The sequence below is a fragment of the Bremia lactucae genome (assembly GCF_004359215.1).
Source record: "Bremia lactucae strain SF5 chromosome Unknown BlacSF5_NotPlaced_18_SHOA01000004.1_1233567bp, whole genome shotgun sequence".
Classification (NCBI taxonomy): domain Eukaryota; phylum Oomycota; class Peronosporomycetes; order Peronosporales; family Peronosporaceae; genus Bremia; species Bremia lactucae.
In genome coordinates, this window is record NW_027152030.1 from 534,193 (window position 1) to 546,771 (window position 12,579).

The 12,579-nt window shown below is 43.4% G+C and overlaps 1 protein-coding gene across 1 annotated transcript; it reads right to left on the reverse strand.

The window, feature by feature from the left end:
- Positions 1-9,582: 9,582 nt before the first annotated feature.
- CCR75_006050 (uncharacterized protein) lies at positions 9,583-10,431 on the reverse strand (the record flags this gene model as incomplete). Its single annotated transcript, XM_067964122.1, has 1 exon — positions 9,583-10,431. The coding sequence occupies one exon, from the start codon at positions 10,429-10,431 to the stop codon at positions 9,583-9,585; it is 849 nt and encodes a 282-aa protein (XP_067821744.1).
- Between the last annotated feature and the right edge of the window lie 2,148 nt (positions 10,432-12,579).

Below are 12,579 nucleotides of genomic sequence, written 5' to 3' on the forward strand. Positions count from 1 at the left end.
GTAACGAGTTTAGTCGTTGAGATTATAAGATCAAGCGAATATTATCTGCATGTTTTGGTTGGAATTCTTTGATAGACGACTATTTCAGTTTTCAAACAATTAAGTCGAGAAATAAGACGAAAGTCCTGCGAATTCCGATTGGAGGTAATCAAAATTTATTTAATAGCTAACAATTAGTTAAGCATCTTCGAATTTTACTACTTAAGCGTGTGCTAAACGCAACATGAGGAACCATGTAACACATGCGTGTCGAGAATGTTACACGAACGGTGTCTTATATGAGGCAAATTTGCACGTAAAGTATAGACATGAGGTTTGCAAGGAGATATATATTTCTGTGACAGGTATTAGTATGTCTAATAATAAAACTTTTATATCCAATTGTAATTGTAAACTGTAAAGTGAAAAGAAAATTGAGAATTAAATTGAAACTTTTATATCGTCTTCATATTAGTGACCCCCTATAATTGAGCAGGGCTCAAAATTAGCGTTTTCACTATTGGAATTCATTAACTCAGATATTCCAATGTCTAGCACACTGGCAGATTCGATCAGTGATTCGCGCCAATGGTGCTTTTGTTGCCTAGCAAAGGTGGCTTCATGACTCTCCAAAGCTTTACTAGGAACATTGCGCGTTGCGCCTAAGGTCTCAGACCTCTAATCGATTCATGGCTCGTGGCGTTTAAGCCAGACCAAGGATGAGATCATATCTCGAATCCAAATCAAGGATGAGACAGTGTTCCACATTGTCCAGTTCTAGAATTTCAATACCTAAGTTCAACGGAACTTTAGGAACAGTGACAGGAGCCCTAGTCGTTAAATGAACAGTGATTTTGTCAACTTCATGCGCTTTAAGCTCCCCAGCATATCGCTATTTTCCTTTAACGAGAAAGACGTCGAGCATAATTGCAAGTCGCCCCTGAGTCAATTAAAATTGACGATGGCTTAGTAAAGCCCTTTACAGTCGCCTGAGCGACAAACAAGCCAGACCTGTACTCCCGCCCCGTGCCATTACCCACAGAGCTAGTTGGGGCTACACTCGTTGCGAAGCGAATCACTGAATGCTGAAAGCATTGTGGGCCTAGGGCCGAGACATCAAGGGTGTATTATTCCTGAGACACGTGGGGTGGTACGTCTAAGTCCACCGAATGTAGTCGGCCAAGGTGGCATGTCAATCGTGACACTATTTTTTGCCAATGCATTTCGAGTAAGACCCTTCAAATGCACGTGAAAGTGACAAGTAACCGGTCACTGAACAAAGAATTTGAGTCATATAACTCCTCGTCGGATGTCAGATTGTACACCTGCTCTGGTACAGAGCAGATAAAGATTGCGAAACCTGTAAAGCTTGAGAACATAAATGTTCCGGTCTATAAGAGGCGTATTGTCTCGACACCGAGACAGCAAAGACGCGAAGCGTCAGTAACGTCACAAAGTGATACTAGCGAGCAGTTGCATACGCTTGTTAATGGTGTGACTGGGAACATCGAAAGAAAGTTAGCGTTTAGGCAATTCCTTCGTTACTTGCTCGTAGAGATAGAATATTGATGAGTTCGACCGAGCGTTAAAGGCTGGTGACTTGTATGAGATGGTTGTCATTCGACCAGATATTGAGTTTAACTCATCATCGCTTCTGGATGAAGCCGTAGCGGAGGACACAAAAACGGCACTTAGTGCGCGGAGTAGATCATCGATCATATAAGATCCCACGGACCCATTCTTTTCCTTAGTTAAGGAATTCCAAGATGTGGTGTGTACCAACCCACCATTGTTTACCTCCGGATAGAGGTGTCCGTCACGACATTGGCTTGGTTCTTGGAAACAAATACTGTGTTACTTGACAGTGGCCTTTTCCAAAGGAACAGTTTGACTCATTGACGATTTTTTTCCGTGCTAAGGACGAGACTGGAATGGTATGTGAGAGTAAATCTCCTCATTCTACACCGAAATTTCTGTGTCAAAAAGCATATGGCAAATCGCGCACTGTACACGCTTACAACAAGCTTAATGCTGCCACTATACCTGCCGAGACCCTCATTCCCCTAGAAAAGATATTTTTCAGAACAATTTACGATATACAGTGCACTTGCTTAGTCGATGGCTATTACCAGCTGCTCATGATAGCTAGTGATATTCCGCATACAGCGGTAGCACCCTACGTGGTATGCTGCGGGAGTAAATGGTTATGCCACAAGGGCTCTCCAATGCTCGGCTACTTATAATCGTCTTGTGACGCAACTGTTCCGTCCTTATCAAGGTTATGCACATACTTATTTTGATGACTTTTTGTCCATAGTTCTGCGGAGCAGGGTCGTTCGAATGTGAGAACCTCATAAACCATTTGCGAGCAGTGCTCGAGTGCATGTGCACAAATAAATTGTATGCCTATGCCTCCAAATGCATTTTCGGCGCAGAAGAAATTCATTTTTAGGGTGCTTTATTGGGAAGCGATTCCTTAAAGCGGATCCAGCTAAGGTAAAACGCAAAGTTGATTGGCCGGTTCCTAAGAATCAAAAGGATCTACGTACATGGTTGGGCCTCGCAAAATACTTGCACAAATATAGCGATAATTATGCTGATATGGCTAGGCCATTATTCAATCTCCTTAAAAAGAATACGGATGGTGCTGAGTAGCACCAAGAATGTCGCGTTTAAAGCGGTTAAGGATAGTCGTATCCATGCCCCGATTTTGGCTCTGCCAAATCCAGATTGGCATTTCAGTGTCGTCTGTGACGCATCGGATTTTGCCATTGGCAGCGCTCTGTTACGAATAAATAATAACGGGTGAGAGTGTATAATTGGGTTCGAATTTGTACACCTTAAAGCTGTGAAAATGAACTACTCAGCTCATCACAAAGAGTTGCTTGCAATGAAGCATGCTCTATTCAAATTCAGAGTTCATCTGCTTGGCTCTAAGTCGTTAGTGCGTAAGGACGCGTGATTTAGCGTCCTTACGCACTGCGACTAAGTCGCCCAATCTCTCACAGAATTAAATGGCTCGATGGCTTTCATTTTTTGCCGAATATAATTTCAAAGTGAAATATAAGCCTGGCAAGCAGAATGCTTCAGCTGATGCATTATAACGCAGACCGGATTATGAGTTTTCTCACATAACGCCTATAACGTCACCAATTACTTGATTGATCCATTCGGCTTACACCAAGGATGAACAGAGTGTAGCTCTATAACGAGCGCCTTAGAGAAATAGGTTTAAGACATCGGACATTAAATTATCGGCGCGTTTGCCTGCGAGCGTGCATCGACTTTCTATCGATCATGGCATGTTGCTTTATTGCTCGGATGCTGCGGATACTCGGGTATCGTAGTCCCTCATGATGGGAATTTGAAGTACCTAATCCTTCATGAGGCACACGATACTGTCCTTGTTGGTCATCTCGGTAGAGAACAGACCTACGGCTCTGTAAGTCAGATTTAGTGGTGCCGCAACTTTAATTAAATAAAATCTACAAATTAAAAAAACAGTTTCATTATTTCGCTTTATCGCAAATTGACTATTATTCCTTTAGAGTCGTCTTTAGATCCCTTTTGAACTTTGGTACCCCCCGCTAAATTACAGATGGGAACCGATGTAGCTACACCTTTAATTATCTACCTCTGTATTTATGAGAGTAGCGTAACGGTAGCAACTTGTTGATGATAACTAGAATTTTATAGTGAGAAACCTTTATGCAGGCCTTCGCAGCTTCAGTAGCTCGGAAGGTCTGCAAAAAGACTTCGCAATATATGCGTACATTCATGTTAAATGACAAGATGCCGTCTGAACAAAATATTATCAACAAGAGCCGACAAAAGCTGAAACATAAGGAAATTGTGGCTCATGGAGGGTGTAAAAAAGAGCAGTAAGATTTGCCTATTTGAAGCACTTCCGCAAAATTTGGTAGAAGTAAAGTAAAATAAATTCATCCTTAGCTTGACCTCCAAAGATTAACTAACATGCATGCCCAAATCGCTTATTTCCAGCTCAACTTCTCCCTCGCTGCCCGGTTTGCTGCTCTTTCTTTTCCTCTTTTTATGACTTGCCAATCCATTGCGGGCGCTCTTGGCTTTTTCTCACCTGTAAGAAACCGTACATTTAACATCGTCAAACGAAAACACGGTTTCTGATGTGCCCAGGGGCAGTCACACCCAATACACTACTCTCATGTAGAAATAGGGTGTGTGGCTATAGCGATTCCTTAATTTAATTAAGGGGGTATGATATTCCAAAGGCTAGAAAAAGGGCGATCTAAAGACGATTTTTAAGCAATGACTGTTGATTTTTGGATGCAGTGGAATGACCCATACGGTGGGAATATTTTATATGACCTTCTTATAGAATGCAGACGGTGAGGGGTGGGGCTGTACCAAGAGAGGTGTGTGGCTATACCGGATTCCTTTAATTTGGGAGCCGTTAAAATTTGTTAAAATGCCCTCAGTTGTATTTGATTGGCTAAGGTTCGCCCTACAGCTCTATAGAAGCAGCGAAGGAGGCCGTTGATATTCATGCAAAGTCTATTCTTCGTAAGATGTCACGGTGATGGTGGGGTACCTATTGACAAAACTGCTACAATTTATTTCCACCCACGAAGAATGGTAAGGTAGTGGCTTTAACATTGATCTAATGCAGTCTTTGCAATGGGGCACACATCAGTTGGAGAACCGTTGTTGTGGTACATTTACCTTATGGGTAATATTCGTTTTTATCCTATTCTAAAATTGTTAATTATTTAAATCCCATTTATTACGCGTAACAAATGTGGTCGCCACCAGATATAAAGCTAGCGGCCGAAATCTATTTTTTTAATAAGCCAGGGCAAGGAATTAAGATTCAAAAATAAATAAAGTGCAATTCCCCTTTTGATACTAAAGCTTTAAATGCCTTCCTAAGGCTTGCGCATTGATCTGTAAGAGAAAGAAGCCTTTCTAATGTATATACTCTTGAGCACTAGCTCCCACTTGGTTCTACGAACCCCTGGAGACTTTGAACTAGGATTTCTTAAGCTTTAATAGCTTGTACGACTCCCTGAGTTGTTAAGCCCATTAGTTCTATAGAATTAAGAGACTCACTGAGTTTAAAAGTCTTCCTCTGACTTTAGGAGCGAGGTAGCTCCGCTACGTCTGGTAGAGCTCGTAGTCAATCTACGCCTGAGTCTTTAAAAGACTAAACCTTCACTAAAATGGATAAATTTCCAGAGCTTTCAGAGGCGCATTGCACAGCTTATGACAAGCTCAAAACTTTATTTGGGCTTGAACATTAGAGGTCATTATATCCCAGGGACCAGAGGTCCTGCATGCAAGGCTTGAAGCCTTCATGCGATATGAAACCTCCCTGATCGGCCGGGTACAAGTTCGCTTAGCGGCATCTATGTCAACCAGTCTAAATGCGCGTTCTGCGAAACTTATTATGGATGGTGTTTGCAAGGATAGCAAACACAGGGCGTACAGTTGTGTGCACGATTCACCAGCCATCTACCGAAGTGTATAACGTTTTCGAAATTTGCTACTACATAAGCGTGACGGCGAGACGGCAATATCCGATGAGCTTGATAAGAATGCAAGTGGGGAACATCTCTGTACCTAATCCAGAGCCGAAGGCTCGCCCTCTAGCTGTCAATGTAGAGACATTTGAGGGAAAAGAGAAAAACAAAATTCCTTTTGGGATTAAGCAGGGTGGAGATGTCCGTTGATACCGCCTTGTTCTTAACAGAACGGCAAAAGGTGCCTATGGCCATTTTTAAACTCGGAGGAAGAGCCATGGAGTGGACACTTTTGTGCAGTACGTCCATAACGACGCTTTTTCCCCATGGGATTCGCCGAAACAGCAAATGACTAGCATGTTTGCACCGCCTGATCAGGCTTTTCGCATGCGATCACGGCTCATAGCGACGCAAATGGGTAAACGAACCCTAGGGAACTATGACCAAGAGTTGAGAACTCTCTTTGCATCTATGCATCAAGACCCGGTGCGAGAAGCAATTGTCGTAACATTCTTTATGGGGGTCTCAATGAGGGCGTCGCCCGGACGGAATTATTCCGATCTCATCCTGCTACTTTCGAGGAGGCTGTTGGAATAGCGCTACGCGCTGAGTTCGACTATAAGCTCGCTCGTGTTAGGACGCCCGTTTACCGTACTAGCTCTTCGAGCACACCGGGATCGTCTTATAGACCGGAAACCATGGATCTAAGCCTGGTTGGGGAAGAAGAAGAGGCTTTTTAAGCTGAGGAGCAGCATAAGAACCTCCGTGTATGTTATATGTGCGGAAACACGAATCAGTTACGCCCGGTTTGCCCCGTACGCAACGTACGCAACGCACACAAAGCTAAAAAAAGGAACAATCCCGACTTATGCCTGAAATCTGGTACGGTGCGGGAAAACTTCGATACCCAGTAGGTGCGGGGCGCCCTACTGGGGAAGACCTAGGCTCTGTTGATCTATAGGAGGTGAGAGTAAACGGACCTAGCCCCAACTAGCTCGGTGCACAATAGCCCGGGGCGATAGTACAAGCCTGGCTTGTTAGTCGCTCATTCGACTGTGAAGGGCTTTGATAAGCCATGGTCATTTTAATTGATTCAAAAGCGGCTTGCCATTAAGCTCGGCATATTCCTTGAAGGGAATCGGCAATCTGTTGAGGCGCTTAAAGCGCATGGAAGTGGTATCATCACTGTTCGTTTTGCGACTGGGACTCGTGTCACTGTTCCTAAAGTTCTGTTGAGCTTAGGTATTAAGTATTTGGACTTTGACAGTTTAGAACGCTGTCTCGTCCTTGATTTGGATTTGAGATATGATCTCATCCTTGGTATGGCCTGGCTTAAACGCCATGAGCCATGGATCGATGGAAGGTCTAAGATTAGACGACACGCGCAATATTTCTAGCAAAGTTTTGGAGATCCATGAATCCAACTGTGCTAGGCAACCCACCAAGCGCTATTGGCACAAACTACTGACTGAATTTGTCAGTGTTTTAGAAATTGGAATGTCTGACTTAATAAACTCCAATTTTGAAATTTTCATATTCTGAACCCGACTCAAAAAAGAGGGTGGAACAACACATACTCCGTCGAGTGACTCTCGTTGTCATAACGATTCACTGAATGCTAAAAACATCGTAGGCCTAAGGCCGAGTCATCAAGGGTGTAATATCCCTGAGATACGTGGAGTGGCACGCCTAAGTCCACCGAGTGTGGTGGACGAGGTGGCACCATACTGGGTGTCAATAGTGACACTATTGGCGGTTCGCCAGGGCGTTTTGAGTCAGACCGTTTAATGCACGTGAACCGACATGTAAACGTTCACTGGATAAGGAAGCTAAGTTCCTAACTCCTTGTCGGATAACCAATTAGACACCATCCCTAGTATAGAACCAAAATACAGGCTGGAAAATTTGTGGACGTGAATCACCCAGCCTCTAAGAGGCGTACTGTCTCCAAGCCGAGACAAAGGAGACGCGTAGCGTCTATACCCTCACAGAGTGATACGAGCGAGCAATTGAAAACGCTTGTAAATGGTGTCCGGCAACACCGAGAGAGAAGTTAGCCTTGCGGCAATCCCTTCTTTACATGCTCTTTTAGAGCTAGACGAAAATGTCTATTGATGAGTGCGGTACAACCTTAAAGGCTGGCGACTTATCTGAGATGGTGGTCATTCGACCAACGATTGAGTTAAACTCATCGTCTCTTCTGGACGAAGCTGTTTTGGATGACACAAAAGCTGCACTTGTGCGCGGAGTGGGTCATCGATCCTTAAAGATCCTACGTATCCATTTTATCCCTTTACTAAGGAATTTCAAGATGTGATATGTACCAATCCACCATCCATTATACCCCCAGAGAGAGGTGTCCGTCATGAATTGACTTGGTTCCTGGAACCAAATACTGCGAACTCGACAATATCCTTTACCAAAGGAACAGTGTGACGTCATTGGCAAATTCTTCCGTGCTAAGCACGAGGCTGAAATGATACGAGAGAGCAAATTTCCCCATTCGACACCGGCATTTTGTGTCAAAAAGCCAAAATGGTACATGGCGCATCAATATTACCAAATTTGGTAATATTGGATTTATTAAATCAAACTTAACAAAGATAATAATTTTGTACTTCTTTAATAATTTCCTCTCATAGGAAATAATATTTATTATTTCTCTTATAGACGAATAATATGTATTTTTCCTCTTATAGGAAATGATATTTATTATTTCTCTTATAGGATATAATATTTATGTAACGGACACCGTTACACTTTTCGTCATGTTTGTAATAAAAGCAGCATTATATCGAAGCGAGTATCATCGACAAAGATCGACGGCTAACGGATCTTTTGAATCCATACATTGTAGCGCATTCGTGCCGACGAATACACATACAAGCGGGTAGTCGAGGCACGCAACTAAGATATGTATGTCAAGATCTGTGAGTCATGTCAACCGGTAAAGGTAGCACCATTGAACTCTACCTCTTCAATAAGTTCAGCTGTTTAGGTCGTATAAATGAGCCGTCTTGGCGACGTTACACCATATATTTATCGGCATAGCCTTTTCTTATTATATGCAAATTCTTGCGTGTATTTCATCTCTTACTTTTCGCAAGCATATATTTTAGCAACAAAATGGGACATTGCTGCCTCCTTTTCCAAGAACACGGATAGACGCCAAAGCGCTACAGCCGCCTTCTGGTGGCGGCTTATTAAGCTGTTTGACAGCTATGTCACAATCATTTGTCTGCTCAGACACACGAAATGATTCTACTTTATGTGATGATTTCCGCAGCGTATGAGCTAGAATTTTAATCTTCCCATGTAGATTATGCGATCAACAGTGCGAAGCATGCCTCAAGACTACGCGCCATTTTATTATGTTTTAACCTACGAGGCTATTACGGGGGTGGCTGCGTCGTAATACATAGATCGCTTCGAATAGTTGATATAGGATCGAATTTTTCACCCACGGGCAGAGCTTGCCGAAAAGTTTGTCGACCTATCAGCAACTAAAAGGCTTACATACTTTTGATAGCAAGTACGAGGTCGTAATCAGTCGTCTGAGCGTCAACGGCCGAGGCCAGTAAGGCACATATGAAAGGGGAAAAGATGAAGCTTGCATAACTCGGCTCCTGGTCAACCATCGGAATTTAGCTTAGCATATGGAGGGAGGGCTTCTAGACAAGTTGGGCGAAGTTGCTTCACAACCCCCCCGCCTGGGCGACTAATATCAGCTGTGGCATTAGAAAACATCTGTACTTGTCCAGCGAAGATTCGCACCCGAGGTACTTTGACATCAATTTTTTTAATTTGGTAGCCAATATTTAATTGTATACATTGGTGATAAATTTGAGTATATGATATTAATACCTGTGGTCATTAATTATAGGCACGTATTGGCTGCAGCTGCTTCGAAGTCGGCAAGCGATTACCAAACATTTCGTCCGCACGATTCCAAATCTCCGTAATTGTCGGCAGAGCATCACTATCTTTGATTATTGACATTAAGCGGCGCGACTCATGACAAAGCGTGTCGAATCTGCTTATGTAGCGTGGAAAAGATCGCTTGATCCGCGAAAATTACTGCTAACTAAGTATACTGACGTATGCATCAAAAGGGGCGAATATTGCCGTTTGCGCGCAACGCATTTTTAAGTGCCTTCGGGTCCGCCCAGGACGACATCATATAGTCGGTAGCATCGTCCTCGGCCGCTTGCTGCTGCTCTTGCTGTTTTTTTGAGCAGAAAGCCATCATTGCCTTGCTTTCCTCCTCCCTTACGCCAAGTTCCTGACCGGGGCCTCCGCCACCTCTCTTCTGCAGCTTAACGACAAGCATTGTTTTCTCATTCGTTCCTGTGAGGTCACGTACGTGTTGGTCTCGGAAGAATTGCTTACCAGCCCACCATAATTCTGCAGTGTCCTCCGACATGACTTCAGATACAGCCGATGAGTAAGCCAGCACTTGTTTTGAATTGTCGGCATCCAGCATGATTTTTATCGGATCATGCACCGACAACCCCATTGGAAAGGCCGTGGCGACGGCTTTGCGAATATTCTCCAATTTTTCAATAAGTTCGCTTTCTTGGATGCAGATGCGACGAGCTATCTGCGCCTTGCTGTCCAATATCATCTTGGCATCTGCAGCCACGCGCACTAGCATATACTTAAGCTGCGAAGATATATGTTTGCCCGTGGGATATCCGAGTGGATCATTCTGAAAAACATTTTCGCGCCGCTTGTTAGAAACTCCTTCCTGGCATGTATTTAGCCTCTGATCTTGAGGCAAATTGGCCATTCCGTGACTCGCAAGATCATTTAGCGCATCTGCTAGTGCTGCCAGACGCAGACGAAGGTTATGGACGTGGCACAGTGAGCGTATCAACGAGTCATTGTTAGTTTCAACTGAAGTCTCAAACAGAAACTCGATGCTGACACCGCGTTTAACATGACAAACGACCATTCGAGTGGAATTTATTTACGTGCACAGACAAAATTTTGTTAGTATGAGATTGTTAACAAATTCATGATAAACATTTCAGGCACACACACCTTTTGGTATAGCCACACTCCCTCCCCGTCTGTTTGTTTTAATTAAATAAAAGCTACAGATTAAAAAAACAGTTTCATTATTTCGCTTTATCGCAAAATTGACTATTATTCCTTTAGAGTCGTCTTTAGATCCCTTTTGAACTTTAACCCCCCGCTAAATTACATTTGGAAACCGATGTAGCTACACCCTTTAATTATCTACCTACATTGCGTCAAATACACCACGTGACCACTTTCGTGAAATGACCATTTAGACCTGAAATTCAGCTCTCTAAAATCAGCCATCATAATTCAGCTGTTAACACCATAAATATTCTCTGCAATTGTCCTACAGCTCTATCGAAGCAGCAAAGGAGGCCGTTGATATTCATGCAAAAGTCTATTCTACGTAAGATGTTACGGTGATGGTGGGGTACCTATTAACAAAACTGCTACAATTTATTTCCACCCACGAAGAATGGTAAGGTAGTGGCTTTAACATTGATCTAATGCAGTCTTTGCAATGGGGCACACATCAGTTGGAGAACCGTTGTTGTGGTACATTTACCTTATGGGTAATATTCGTTTTTATCCTATTCTAAAATTGTTAATTATTTAAATCCCATTTATTACGCGTAACAAATGTGGTCGCCACCAGATATAAAGCTAGCGGCCGAAATCTTTTTTTAAATTAGCCAGGGCAAGGTTTTGAGATTTAAAAATAAAATAAAGTGCAAGACCCCTTTTGATACTAAAGCTTTAAGTGCTTTCCTAAGGCTTGCGCATTGATCTGTAAGAGAAAGAAGCCTTTCTAAGGTATATACTCTTGAGCACTAGCTGCCACTTGGTTCTACGAACCCCTGGAGACTTTGAACTAGGAATCCTTGAGCTTTAATAGCTTGTACGACTCCCTGAGTTGTTAAGCCCATTAGTTCTATAGAATTAAGAGACCCTCTGAGTCTAAAAGTCTTCCTCTGACTTTAGGAGCGAGGTAGCTCCGCTACGTCTGGTAGAGCTCGTAGTCAATCTACGCCTGAGTCTTTAAAAGACTAAACCTTCACTAAAATGGATAAGTTTCCAGAGCTTTCAGAGGCGCATTGCACAGCTTATGACAAGCTCAAAACTTTATTTGGGCTTGAACTTTAGAGGTCATTATATCCCAGGGACCAGAGGTCCTGCATGCAAGGCTTGAAGCCTTCATGCGATATGAATCCTCCCTGATCGGCCGGATACAAGTTCACTTAGCGGCATCTATGCCAACCAGTCTAAATGCGCGTTATGCGAAACTTATTATGGATGGTGTTCGCAAGGATAGCAGACACAGGGCGTACAGTTGTGTGCACGATTCACCAGCCATCTACCGAAGTGTATAACGTTTTCGAAATTTGCTACTACATAAGCGTGACGGCGAGACGGCAATGTCCGGTGAGCTTGAAAAGAATGCAAGTGGGGAACATCTCTGTACCTGATTCAGAGCCAAAGGCTCGCCCTCTAGCTGTCAATGTAGATACATTTGAGGGAAAAGAGAAAAACAAAATTCCTTTTGGGATTAAGCAGATGGATGTCCGCTGATTTTGCCTTGTTCTTAACAGAATGGCAAAAGGTGCCTATGGCCATTTCCAAACTCGGAGGAAAAGCCATGGAGTGGACACTTTTGTGCAGTACGTCCATAAACGACGCTTTCTCCTCATGGGATTCGCCGAAACAGCAAATGACTAGCATGTTTGCACCGCCTGATCAGGCTTTATGCATGCGATCACGGCTCATAGCGACGCAAATGGGTAAACGAACCCTAGGGAACTATGACCAGGAGTTGAGAACTCTCTTTGCATCTATGCATTAAGACCCGGTGCAAGAAGCAATTGTCGTAACATTCTTTATGGGGGTCTCAATGAGGGCGTCGCCCGGACGGAATTATTCCGATCTCATCCTGCTACTTTCGAGGAGGCTGTTGGAATAGCGCTACGCGCTGAGTTCGGCTATAAGCTCGCTCGTGTTAGGACGCCCGTTTACCGTACTAGCTTTTCGAGCACGTCGGGATCGTCTAATAGACCGGAAACCATGGATCTAAGCCTCGTTG